The sequence below is a fragment of the Gopherus flavomarginatus genome, chromosome 6 (assembly GCF_025201925.1).
Source record: "Gopherus flavomarginatus isolate rGopFla2 chromosome 6, rGopFla2.mat.asm, whole genome shotgun sequence".
In the NCBI taxonomy this organism is placed as follows: Eukaryota; Metazoa; Chordata; order Testudines; family Testudinidae; genus Gopherus; species Gopherus flavomarginatus.
The window spans coordinates 42294421-42307684 of NC_066622.1; the positions used below are offsets into that span (position 1 = coordinate 42294421).

The 13264-nt window shown below is 38.2% G+C and overlaps 1 protein-coding gene across 4 annotated transcripts in view; it reads left to right on the forward strand.

Moving 5' to 3' along the window:
• Positions 1 to 6302, forward strand: part of ATRIP (ATR interacting protein) — a 32100-nt gene extending 25798 nt beyond the window's left edge. For 3 of the 4 annotated variants that reach the window (XM_050957758.1, XM_050957757.1, XM_050957761.1), the window contains exons 10-14: positions 431 to 573; positions 2772 to 2863; positions 3960 to 4043; positions 4281 to 4530; positions 5613 to 6302. In XM_050957758.1, the coding sequence (XP_050813715.1) occupies positions 431 to 573; positions 2772 to 2863; positions 3960 to 4043; positions 4281 to 4530; positions 5613 to 5680 (637 nt within the window). In that variant the 3' untranslated portion in view covers positions 5681 to 6302. Of the gene's footprint in view, positions 1 to 430; positions 574 to 2771; positions 2864 to 3959; positions 4044 to 4280; positions 4531 to 4936 lie in introns of all 4 variants that reach the window. The other variant, XM_050957759.1, reaches the window with a different exon arrangement.
• Positions 6303 to 13264: the final 6962 nt, after the last annotated feature.

Here is a 13264-nt window from a genome sequence, read left to right on the forward strand (position 1 = left end):
TGTATGATCAGAGTCACTGGTAAGTATGTACAGAAGGCAGACATCTTGTTATGTGATTTGTGAACAAAATCCCACTTAATAAATGTAGTAAACCTCTAAAAAACCTTTGGACCTGCAAGTGATTGTATGCATAACTGCAGGTTCAGTTTTAGAGGGTGGATTAGAGGCCCCTTTGAAAATGTACCTGAGTGAGTATAGTTACTTTTAGTGTTTTTCTTTTTTCTGACAAATAGCTTTTCTCCCAAACTTGAGGAATAGCTGCATAGCAGACCTGTGTTTTGGTAACCTGAAGCCTGTGAGCTACAGGTTGCCCACCACTGGGCTAGAGTCTCATGTCCGCACTAGTCTTTAAAATCCTGAGTAAAATGATTTGATTTGCTTCCTAAAGTCATTGTGTTTCCAATTACTAACTCTGATTTCCTTTTAAAAGTTTTTGGCACTTGCTAACTAGCCAGATGCTGCTTCGCTGTGTGTGTCCTGAGACCCCTTTGTCTGCTGTCCATCTGACTGTGCGGCTGTTGGCCATGCTTATTCATCACCAGAAGCTAGCTGCTCAACTTTGTTGTCATTCCGGTAAGAGAGAAATTACTAATCATCATTCTTAAACATCCTATTTATGAAGCTTAGTTGAAAATGTTAATATTTTTATAGGTGTGAATTATGGGTGTTATGCATAAGTCTTGTGCCAGTTATTAACTCAGGAAAGCAAACTCTGCAGTATTACCTGAGAACTTTTCAACAATCTGAAATTTTAATAACCACGTGGATTTCTCTTGGCTATTTTCCAGTCCTACTTTCAAGATGTTAAAAGTTTAATATGGAAAAGTGCTACTGAGAGGTAAACATCAATTTCCCTCTAATTGGTACCTGACCTTAAATTACACTGTTGGTCTCTGGGGCTTTGGGACTCTAGACACATCACACATGTCAAGTAGAAGGTCTTTTTCTAAGAGTGTACCTGATAGTGGGATTCTGAATAGCAGTTCCCCAAAGCCACATAAATTAACTATTGAAAACTACAACAGACATACGTGGTCTAATGCAGAATGTACTGAAGTAGTATTTCTTATGTGATGCTTAATAAAGGTAGTTGTATCAGAGTGGATTGATTTAAATGACTAGTTTTAATCATGATTAAAACCAAGCAGGAAACCTTGGTTTAAATGTATTTTTAATTGTGTTTTTGCATTGATATATTTATTTTTTCCCAAAGAAAAGTTGATTCTCATTGATGGGTAACCATTAAAACATACTGATTTGCAACTAAATATAGCCTTTATGGTAAATTAGGTGCTTTTTTCCTAACTAGGAGGTTGCTCTATACCTATACCCATTTATTTAAGCAATTACATAGCTTAACTTAAATCCACTCAGATTCTTAATTTTTCCATCTTTTATTATGTTAGAAAATTGGTGAATGATACATTTTCTTATTTACAAGATAGCTGCTATTTTGCTTCCAATTTTGATCAAGATCTATTTGGATGGAAGTTCAAATTCAATTAAAAATGCAAAACATTTTAATTTTTTAATTAAAATGATCTTTAATATGCTGGATACATAAGAAAAATGTTTATCAAAGCATGTTTTGCATTTAAAACTGATTTGTTAAACAAAGAAATTATTATCTGTAGTTAGTGAATTGAACTGATTGTTTCTTGTCTCCATAGCCTTCAGATATTAGAACTAGTAGATCTCATCCTCACACACCTAATTTATATTCATGGATTGGAAGAGGGAAAACAAGCTTTCCTGCTTTTTCAACTCCCAGTCGATTTCTTAACTTTGAATGACGTAGTCATTGCACTGAACTAGTTTAATAAACTGAAATGAAGAAAATATTCTCTCTGTACCTGCAGAAGAGGCTACTGCTATCAAAAGCTGATTTAGCACTTCAACAAACTGATTCCAGGTGCTTAGCCAGTAACTTTCACCAGTTTAGTGGCTTGACCTTCTTTAAAATTCAGCCACAAACATGTACTGCTTAACACTATATTTATATTTAATTTAAATTATTGTAATAGAATAATAAGCTTGTGTTAGCAGATTGTCAATTTCAAATTTAATATTACATTTAAAAAAAAACCTTGCATTTCATATAAATTTAAAAAATTGATTTTAAATGTCAGAAAATCCAATTTTTTTTAATAGTAGATTTTTATCTGCCCTTTAGTCTAGCTTTGGACTAGAATTCATGGAACTGCTGGCTTGGTGAGCAATTTGTAATGGATTAGCTAAAAAGGCAACAGACAAATAACACGCATCCTTGGCTTGACTCAAAATGAAGCTGGCTCTTAAAAACCCACATCTTAGAAAAGGGAGATTGAACCTTTCTTTTAATATTATTAAAAGGAGGAAGGTATCATTTTACCAATAAATTGGCCGTTGGTCAGTCTAGAAACTGAGTGACTATATATCCAAATTAAACACGCCATCTCCCTTTAGGTTGACCCCTACGCATGCACTGCCCCAGGCTACCCAGACTGCTTTCATTTCTTCAAATACTACCCAGAAAATAGTAAACACAATTGAGGGGTGGTGTGGGGAGGATGGAACTAGGCCAGTTATTCTCTGCTAACCAATGGAAGCAGGTTTAACTAATGCTCTGAACTGCTTCTTAGACCTCCAGTTAGATTAATCCATCAGAAAATTATAAAGGATGCAGGAATTGAACCCACGTTCCAGCCCACAAGTCTGCAGGAGAAAAGATTTTTATCAAAAACAAACTACTTAATAGAAGAATTAATGAAATTTGTTAAATATAATTTCAGAAAGCTGCCTTCTTCTTGCACTGTACATGTATATTACTTCAAGACCAGATAAATCTGCATCTGAAATGCTTTGGCTTCAGCTGGAACAAGAGGTAAATAAAGACTTTCTTTTCACACATGCTTGCTTGTTGTTTCCTGATAATGGAGAAAGTGTCCAGTACTGCCGAAAAGTCAGCCTTGTAGCTGATTTGGTTGTGACATTGAAGTTATCTGCCCTTGTATTAAAAAACTAAACTTTTGTTTTCCGGCAGAGCTATTTGAAACTTTTAATTAAGCTGTAACTATTTTTACAGCTGTACTCAGTCATGTTCTTGTTGACCTATTAGTGTGAGTAGGAAAGCTTTTAAAACAGCTGTATGCATTCAGGAACTTCATTCTGCTAGACAAATGAGTTTCATAGTGATCTGTAACTGCTTCAGAAAATACTTGGCTTTTCCTCCATGTGTGTTAATGACAATTTTTTTTTCTATTCTGTTTAAATTCTTATAGAATGTTATTCACTGTGGTATGAGTGCAGATTATTGGAGTGTAACCTTACATTTTATTATGCAATTAGATATAATAGAATCAGTCTGTGCCAGACAAACAGTTCCCCGTACAGAAAAGTGAAAAACAAACTTGTTCATAATAGTACAAGTATTAATATGGCAAAGCTGGCTCTGATTTGTTGCTGTAGCACTTGCTGTACTGACGTACAGTAATGGCTTGGTCTTTAGGCTACTGTCCCTCATTCCTTTAGCATTGTAAATTCTTGGCATTTCTTTGAGATAACAGTTAACTTTGAGCCTTGTTTTAAACTTCAGCATGTCCTTACTTATTTTTTGATTGTACTGCTGTCAATATAGCTTTAACATTAATTTTCAAGGCAGCTGGCATTGGGGTTTTGTGCACTGTGAAGATAGAATATATTCTGTTTTACCACTACTTACAAACATTGGCACCCTTTCTCTGCAGTGTTAGAGAGGTTTTGCTTGCTAGTCAGAAGGACGATCAAAATGTAAAGTAGCATTGGAAAACTGTTTATTAGATTTGTATAAAAAAATGTACACAACGGTTATAAAAAACTCAGGAATCTTTGAAACTAGTAATGAAATGCCATTCCCATTTTATTTGCAGCATAATCATGTTTTGCTTAATGTCCAGAATCTTAGTTCTCAGTGTAATGCAATCTGCATGTTTTTATATTAGACTGTTAGATTCCTGACTAAGTGTGTGCGCTGCTCCAGTCCATCAATTTTACTACTTGGTACAGATTGCCAGTGCAGCCTCGAGGTATGTAACTAGAGCTGAAAAGTTCCACTTTAACATTGTTATATTAACAACCTACATTGTGATTTAGGAGTGTTTAAAAGATGCCTTCTAATATGAAGCTTGAATTTCTCTGCTGGACTGTGTCCTGAAACTTGGACACTTCCTATGACTGACTCCAGTAAAATTCCTAACAAAATAAAAGAAAAACAAAATGTTTTCTAATATGTAAATCTCCTATATGACTCTTTTCTTCTGCAGGTAGTCAAGGCACTTATTATAATGTTGCATAGACAATGGGTGAAGGTTAGAAGATCTGAGAGCAACTTGAGTGTGTATAGAGAACGAATTGTTCAGTTTTTACGGGACACGGTTTTGCTCTTGCATAGTCTATCTCAAAAAGATAAACTGTTTCATGAACATTGCCTGGAAGTTCTCCATCAATATGATGAAGCCATGCCTGGTGTCAGAGCCATCCTCAAAAAAACTTTAAATTTGAAGGCCTCTGAAGGTAAGGTCCTGCCAGAAACTAAACCCATTCTTACTATCTTACTATTCTCAAGAGCAACCTTTCATGGTTTTTATTGCTGCTTTGAATTTGGGATAGGGTTTAGTAAGAAGATCCAATTATTTGCCTTCCTGCAGAAGGCCGCCTATGTCTCCAGCATGTTTTACTGGCCTTACATAAACCTCTGTGTTCAAAGGTAGATGTAGTTCTTAGTGAATCTGTCCCTCGGCAGGCACCAAATAATGAATTCTATTTAAATTTTGAAGTTACATCTTGTAACTCATGCTGACATTGGTTGCCTCCCATGTTAGGATCAAGAAATCCACTGAGCTAATAGTTATGCCACAATATTGAAATTTGCTGCTGGATCTCAGTGCGTGCTTCATCAATTTCACATTTTTTTCTTCAGGATTGCTTTCTTGCACTTAGGACCGCAGAGCATCCAGGCTTTCCTGAAGCCAATATTGTCTCTTCTGCCATTGCTGAACAGTCGTCTGCATATTCCTGTTCCTTCATATCCATTCTTACCAAATGAGAAGTGCTCATTTTCACTAAGTTACGTAGTGGAAATGCTGAAGTTCTTTCTACATTTCCATGTAACACAATATGTTTCTCTGCTGCTAGAGTAGTGGCTTTTTGAAGGTGTAACTGTTGTATTTTGTAAACTATGAAAACTAACCCTAAAATACTGTAGATACTGTATAAATAGGTAGTATTTTCAACAGGTAACTAACATTTGGAAACACTCAGCTAAATTTAAGGGGCTCTTTGGAGTGGTTCTTGCCTTAGGTTGGGTTTCAGAATGTTTTTTTGAAGTGAAAGTTCATAGAACAAATATACACACACACTCTCTCTAAGAGCATACTTCACTGGATCAAACTTTACTCTGCCAGGATAGCAGTCTTTTAAAGAGTGTTCTTGGTGTGGGGCTGGAGTGGGAGGAGGGGACTTCTGGAGCAGAGTATTGTTGTTTCCTTGAATACGTAATGCTCATATGTGTTCTTAACCATATTAATTTTGGTTGTTTAAATATATTAACTGAGGAATCTGATTGTTTTAAACAATGTTCTGATATTCTGTTTCAGAGTTGGCTTTGGATGAGTTGTATCCTCCTGAGCCAGAAGCAGATGATCAAGAAATGGACTGCAGCTAGTAATTCAGCAATAATCCACCCCTCTCTGAATTTTTGTTACTTAGCATTGTTGCCGATATTCATGTGAAATTTAACTTGTGTGAAATATAACCTGTATGTGGTAAACTCTTAAATTAATGGTGTGCTAAAGATTAATTACTGTCACTTAAGTGTAGCATGGCTCATTTTGCTTAATTGCCAGCTAAATTTAGCATAAAATATTTTGATATCAAATCTTTTTGATACTAAAAAGAGAATTAAACTTAATTTTGTTTTATTATGTATTTTTGCAGTTTGAAAATACTTAAAGTGACATGGAACTAAACTTGATGCAAACATGCTGTGAATGAAGTCAACACTTTCCAGTTACTGTAATTAAGTCTTTATGGTGTTGAATGTACTGAGTCCCACGATCATTGTAACTTTTTAACACACAACTTTTTTTAAAAGTGTGTTTTCTCATTTTTATTTAGTGTTTTGTCTAAATTACTCCATTTTGGGGTTGGCAGCCTTCAAGAATTTGCTTATTCTGATATTGGTAGATGACTTTAGTACTCTTGATTTTAAAATATATGTATTGCATTTACATAGTTGACACTGTTTTTCAAGGCAAAAGTTATTAAAACCTACTCTGCCCCTGCAACTGTGACTAATCATCAATGTTTCTGAATTTCATAACGGGCAAAATCTAGGAACACGGACGTGGCAAGGTGAAACCAGTGAATCTCAAACCTTTAAAAAACCCTCGCAGTATGTCATCTTGTTTGAGGGTGCAAATATGAGGCAGTAGATTTTGGGAAAAATCCTTCTTTCCTACTTAGCAGAAGAATTTCTCCAATGGATTCATTGCGTCTGCATTGCTTCTTTTGCAACATTTGATACTATCTGCAGCAATAAGTGTGTGTTAAGTCTTCATCCTATGATCTAGCAACAGTTAGTGGGGCAATGAAACATTGTTTAACTTTTTGTATGTGCTGAAGCCATTCAATGGCTATAATCAGTACAAATCCACTGTACCCTTACGGGGGGAGGGTTTATGCTATTGTGGTAGCATCACCTGTGCCAAACATGCTTTAAAGATGAGATTTGAAACAGCTTTTATTCTGTATATCTTCCTAGAGCTAGAATATATTTGTTTAATTTAAACTGTGTGGAATAAGGTGGTTTTTGTAACTCAAAATAGTTAAATGTTTTTTTCAGAAGTTTAAGAGATTCTACAAGCCTGGAGCTTAGAAAATGAAATACATGCATCTCTTCCCCCTGAAGAATTACAGTTAAATTATCAGTCCTTTTAACATGCACAGAACTGAAAGGGTATTCAAGGCTAAATCAGTGGAGGGGTGTATCTAACAACATAAAGTCAAACATAATGGTGTACCTCTGTTGTAATGTGATGTCAGTAATGCCTCATCTTCTCAATTCAAAAAAATCAGGGAATATTCTAGGTAGCAACAGAGATAACGCAGTTGATTTTTAGGTTATTCAAAGATAGATTATTAGGGTTGGAAGGGACCAAGCAGGACCAATCCCCAAATAGCCCCCTCAAGTATTGAGCTCACAACCCAGGGTTTAACAAGCCAATACTCAAACCACTGAGCTATCCCTCCCCACTTTAATCTTTTGTGGAGATTAAAGTGGGAAAAGCCTGCTTCATGTGGAAAACTAAGTCCCTTTACCTGCCTGGGGCAAGTGCTAAAGCTAGAGGAATCTCTTTGCTGCCTATGTACAATACAGGCAGCCATTTCACTTGGTTGGGGTGGGAAATGTGTTCCTAGCCTGGTCTCTAACAGACAGAAAGTGGCCTTTATATCGTGGTTGGTGAAAAAGAGGGGAAGTGGGTACCCAGAGGGAGAGGAAAGAAGAGTGGAAATGGCGGAAGAAACAAGGGGGCAGAGTAAAGAACTGGAGAAGCGGTACTGGGGGAGCTAGGCTTAGGGTTCGAATGAAGTTGACTTACTTACTTACCAATGGCAGCTGCAAACCCCTGAAGTGAGGGGTAGTGATGAGGTAATCAGGTGGCTGTGGGTGGAGGCAAGGATGGGTGTCTGTGTGAGGGGGAGGATAGGGGGTTGGAGGCAAGTTCACAGACCCTCTCTTGTGGTAGAAAGAGGGAAAATGTGTTTGTGGGGAGAAGTAATAGAGAAGGGCAAGAAGCACTTGTCTTGCAGAAACTTAACAGCTGTGAGACCCCTTTAGTAGTATTTATTGTCATACTTATGCTCTGTCATTCAAAAACAGGCAGTGAAGGTAGTGGTAGAGTCAGGGAGACATGGTCTAATTCTAGCACTAATGTGCTGGGTGGGCTCACAGAGTAAGGGAACAACTTCCATTTTAAATAAAGGCCTTCATGGCTGCCCTCTTTCGGTGGGGTAATGGTATAAAGTTAGTATTTACATTAGTGCTAGAGGTTGGATACTAGTACTCCCTTACGCCTCCATATGCGGCAGAGGTGGTTACCCATAGCAGCTTCTCTTCCTCATGGTGGGGCATGGGCTGGCAAGTGCACCAAAGGGCTGTAGAGCTTTTGATTTCAGCAGGGAAGTAAATTGTGTTCCAGTCCCCCATGGACAGATTTGTAACATGTCCTCATGGCTTGAGCTGTTCTTGCAGGGAAACACTTGCTGGAGCGGCTCCATTTTTCCTTTACTCACCGAGCCACTTGTGAGTATGGCCCAGGTTCTCAGTGTGCAGGGCTCTGCAAAGCAGCATGATTCTGCCCTAGCAGTGCAGTGGAGGGAGGAGTTTTGTACCTTAGACCAAAATTAAAATATTTAGTTCTTGAAATTGTTTTACACCCAGCCGGTAACCCTTGGCCAAACATGCAGGTACCAAAACTAAGATATTGGCGGGCATCCTCCAGGGGCTCTTACACCAACTGTGCAATAGATTGTTGGGATCAGGCAGAGAATCATAGATTATTAGGGTTGGAAGGGACCTCACGAGATCATCTAGTCCAACGCCCTGCTTAAAGCAGGATCAATCCCCAAATGGCCCCCTCAAGGATTGAACTCACAACCCTGGGTTTAGCAGGCCAATGCTCAAACCACTGAGCTATCTCCCCCGCAAAAGGTGGAAATATACCTCTCTCATAGAACCTGAAAAGTCATTGAGTCTAGCCCCCTGCCTTCACTAGCAGGACCAAGTACTAATTTTTGCCCCAGATCCCTAAGTGGCCCCCTCAAGGGCTGAACTCACAAGCCTGAGTTTAGCAGGCCAATGCTCAAACCACTGAGCTATCCTTCCTCCCCTAGCCTATTCTATGTTTTGCAGGTTCTTACCCCTGTAGGAGAGCATGATGGGTTGTCACCCCCAGGGTGCAGTTTGGGAGCCATAGCAACTGCTTTGCCCATTGAGCTGGGATGGCCCTGCTCACACTGGTTTGCTGGAGACATAGCCAGCCTCACCCGGCCCTCATCACCCAACATGACAGCAGGTAGCACCACATACCCCACTGAGTTACCTGAGTGTTTTAACTCTAAGCCACTCAAAGCGAGCCAAAGCCAAATTTCCCAGCTCCCCAGGCTTGTACCCACTGCTAGAGTATAAACCCAGAATTATATAATCTTACGCTGCACAGGGATCTGTACAAGGTAAGTTCATTAATATAAAGTTCACCTCCTAAATGTGGGAAAGATATGTAACAACTGTTGCTCACAGAGCTGAGATTTTCCCCAGACATTTCTCTTAAACGCAGGCTGGTTTAGATAAAACTTAAAATCTATCTTTCTGTAGTTAATAAACTTGTTTTAAGTTTTAAAGTGATTGATAGCCAACAGATCACAGCAAATTACCTAGCAACTAAACAAAAATGCAAACTAAGCCTAATATACTAGATGGATAGGATCTGAATTAGCGATTTCTCACCTTGACTCATGATAGAAGCAGTCCACCAAATTTCCGTACACAGGCTAGAAATTCCTTTAGTCAAGAACCAGCACTTCCTCCAGTTCAGTTGTTGTTCCTCAGGTGTTTCCAGGAGATTTTTTGTTTGGGGAGTGAGTCCCAGAGATATCACACCCTACCTTATATAGCTTTTCCATATGGTGGGAACCTTTTGTTCCAAATAGGGTGACCAGACAGCAAATGTGAAAAATCAGGATGAGGGGGGGAGGTGGTGTAATAGGAGCCTGTATAACAAAAAGACCCAAAAATCAGGACTGTCCCTATAAAATTAGGACATCTGGTAACCCTAGTTCCAAACTCAGTTCCAAGTTCAGCTTGTGGAAGAGTACAGGTACCAAAATGGAGTTCAGTGTCATGTGGTCTGGTCACATGCACTTGATGAATCACAGCAACCATTACTCAGGGGCTATCTCGAACATTCTCAGGAAGGCTGGGGGGGTGGGGGAGGAGATAAGCACCTAATGCCTATTGTTTCCCCATTTGGCCCATTACCTTGAATAGACCCTTCACTGTAACCAGCTGTCTAGACTGGAAGCATCTTGCCTAGTGGGTGTTACCCACATGTAACTGAAATACTGATATAGTCAATATTCATAACTTGATACAAAAATGATACATGCACATACATATGATTTGCTGAATAGGATGATCCTAACTTTTCCAATGACACCTCACACGATGCATCTTGTACCAGATGATTAATTACTATATCATCATACAATACAAGATGCAGTGTCACAGATCTTTACTCCTGTTATCTGCACTAGCTGGTTTTCCAGGTATGCTTAATTTTAGTGTCTTTTATCCAAGGAACTCAAACTGTTTAAACAGACTTTGTGAGGGAGGGTGTATCGCTACTTAACAGACATGATTTGAGAGGAACAGACTCTAGATCCCAGCCTAATTTAAACTGACAAGTTATTTTACATACCAAGTTTTGATACTAAGTTTCCGCATTGGGGAAAATAGGAGAAGTAGTAGTACTTGTTTGGCATAGCTTCTCTGATTTTTCACCTCAGTGTCCCATTCTCTCCTGTTTATGGATTTTGAGACATGCCAACTTCTTCCATCAGAAAATTAATGCAGAGTGTAATATAAGGAACAGTTGCTTAAAATTATGAGAGCCTCACCTTTCTCTTTCAACATGGTGAAAGGTGCAACATGCCTCATCTTTCTCCTTCAATATTTGAGGCTAACTAATTGTATTTGGAAGCAAGGTGTTCCTCCTTTATACAATATTCTGCTTATCCATTTTAAATCGTCACGGTTCTTTGAAACAATGAACTGCTGTCAGGGAAGACGGTTTATAAACCAAGGGCCAGGTCCTGCCTCCTAGTTCCATGCCTGGAGATCATCTGAGCAGCACCCGTTCCTTTCAAATTTTGGTCATGTGGCAAAAAGAAAAACTACTGTAAACTTATGAAAAAAATAGATGAAGGAAAGAAGTTAGGAAGAAAAGCATCAGCTATGACTTGGTAGGTAAGTGGCTGACAGAAAATTGGTTGAATTTACTGATTTATTACAATCTCAGTAGACTCAGATACAGTTTTCAGCCTAGACATTAAACAAGAATGACACTAGCTACCTGAACTCTGATTAATTTTGAGATTGGACTGTACATATCTACTGACTGTCTAATATGTCAAGAGCAATTTAGTTGAGAGGACAGTGTGAAAAAGTTTCTACACTTCACGTGTACGCTAATTATCAAATTATATACAAAATATTGCTATATTCAAGTGGAATGAGATCAGTGTAATATTCTTGATTATTTCAGGGTAAATAAATGTCTACCTAAAAGCAACTCTTTTAAAATTAGAGACTGGGGGAGTCTGATAGTTCAATATGCTAATGGGACACAGAACCCTTCAGTTGTTATTAACTCAAGACTTCTCAGTGACCTATATGAAATGAGTGGGAAGTCTAAATTCAATTTCTAGAATATAGTATCCATATTACCAAACCACCACCTCAGTTGGACAGATATATGCTCTTCTAGGCAGAATTAGAAAAGCTTACTACTATGCCTTGTTTACACTGGAGTAAAAGGTGCGTTAGCTCAAATGTTTTAACATGGAAGAGAAAGCACACTGCTCTTAACACATGCTACATTGGTCAAGTTGAAGCATGGGGATGCATCAGCTTTAATCAGTCAGTTTAATGTGTGTTTAACTGTAAATAATAATAATTGGAGATTACCAATCTCCTAGAACTGGAAGGGACCTTAAAAGGTCATTGAGTCCAGCCCCCTGCCTTCACTCGCAGGACCAGTTTTTGCCCCAGATCCCTAAGTGGCCCCCTCAAGGATTGAGCTCACAACCCTGGGTTTAAGCAGACCAATGCTCAAACCACTGAGCTATCCCTCCTCCCTGTATACCCCATTGTCTATACTAGACTTTCTCGAAGTGTTAGAATGTGTTGGCTAATGCATTCTAATATCACACCTTTTAATCCTAATCCAGATAATGCTTTACAGATGATCCTTTTAGATTAGGTTTGAACAATATTGTCAAAGTAGCAGAGAAGTTTGGCCTGCCCCTGCCATGCCCATTTTTGTCTAAAAGACAAGTCTGTAGTGGCAGCAACCATGAACAATATATTCACCATACAAGATGACTAGAAATACAAATGTTAGAACTGTCAAACACACTGGAGCAACATGTAGCTAAACAGGCATACTTCTAAATGTGACAACTTTCAAAGTAATATGAAAACAAAATGGACACTATATACTTCAGACATTTCCATTTATTATAAATAGATCTACAGACTTTATTCTAGTTCTTCTGAATACTTCTCACGTATAACTACAAACTACTTACAAAGCAAGATTATAATTGAGGAAAAAAACTAAAGTATATGGTAAATTAGTACAAGAGAATATTCTACTGTATTTAAATCACTAGACTTTTCAAAATAAAGGCACTTAGAGTTTATAAAAACAAAACACAACTTTTGAAACATGTAAAGTTTGAATTCCATTCCCCCTCTCCCTTAACACTATCAGTTTTACATTTGCAATGTATAAGCTACTTTTGACTGACATGTTATCAATGCATAAAATAGACTTCATGGGCCAATTTCTGCTCTTAATTACACCCACCATTAATATAACTACACAAGTTACATAGAAACAGAATTCACTGTGTTACATGGGAACAACCGATTTTGGTCCAATGTCAATCTTTTAGCTATGATTAATATTAACTGTACACTAAGAATGAGAAACTGAGTTAAGTACTTCTATTATGAAACAGGAAAATGTATAAATCTGCACCCATTTCCTCCTCTTTCACCCTGTCCAGCTCCAGGAGTAATTAATTCATTAAGCAATTCTTCATTACTAACACACAGCCTTCCATTAACATACACACACTGAGGAAAGGATACCACACATGCAGTTCCTATCCTACCCCTAATTACACAATATCCTCCTCTCCTAGGATAGCAGGTCTCTCTCATCATCCTGAAATTATCCTAAATGTCCATTGTACAGTATCTGGTCCATAATATCTCTACTATGGATCCTTCTTATATGGACCATTTTCTCAGGGCTAGCGGATTGTAAGTCGCATAGGCAGGGTATATGCCTGTACACAAAGTTCGCCTTGTGCCATGCTCTCCCCTTAAATGTGAAAACTCAAGAGGAACAGTTATGTTCAAAACTGTACCACACTGTGGTACCACAGCTCAATGGAGTTA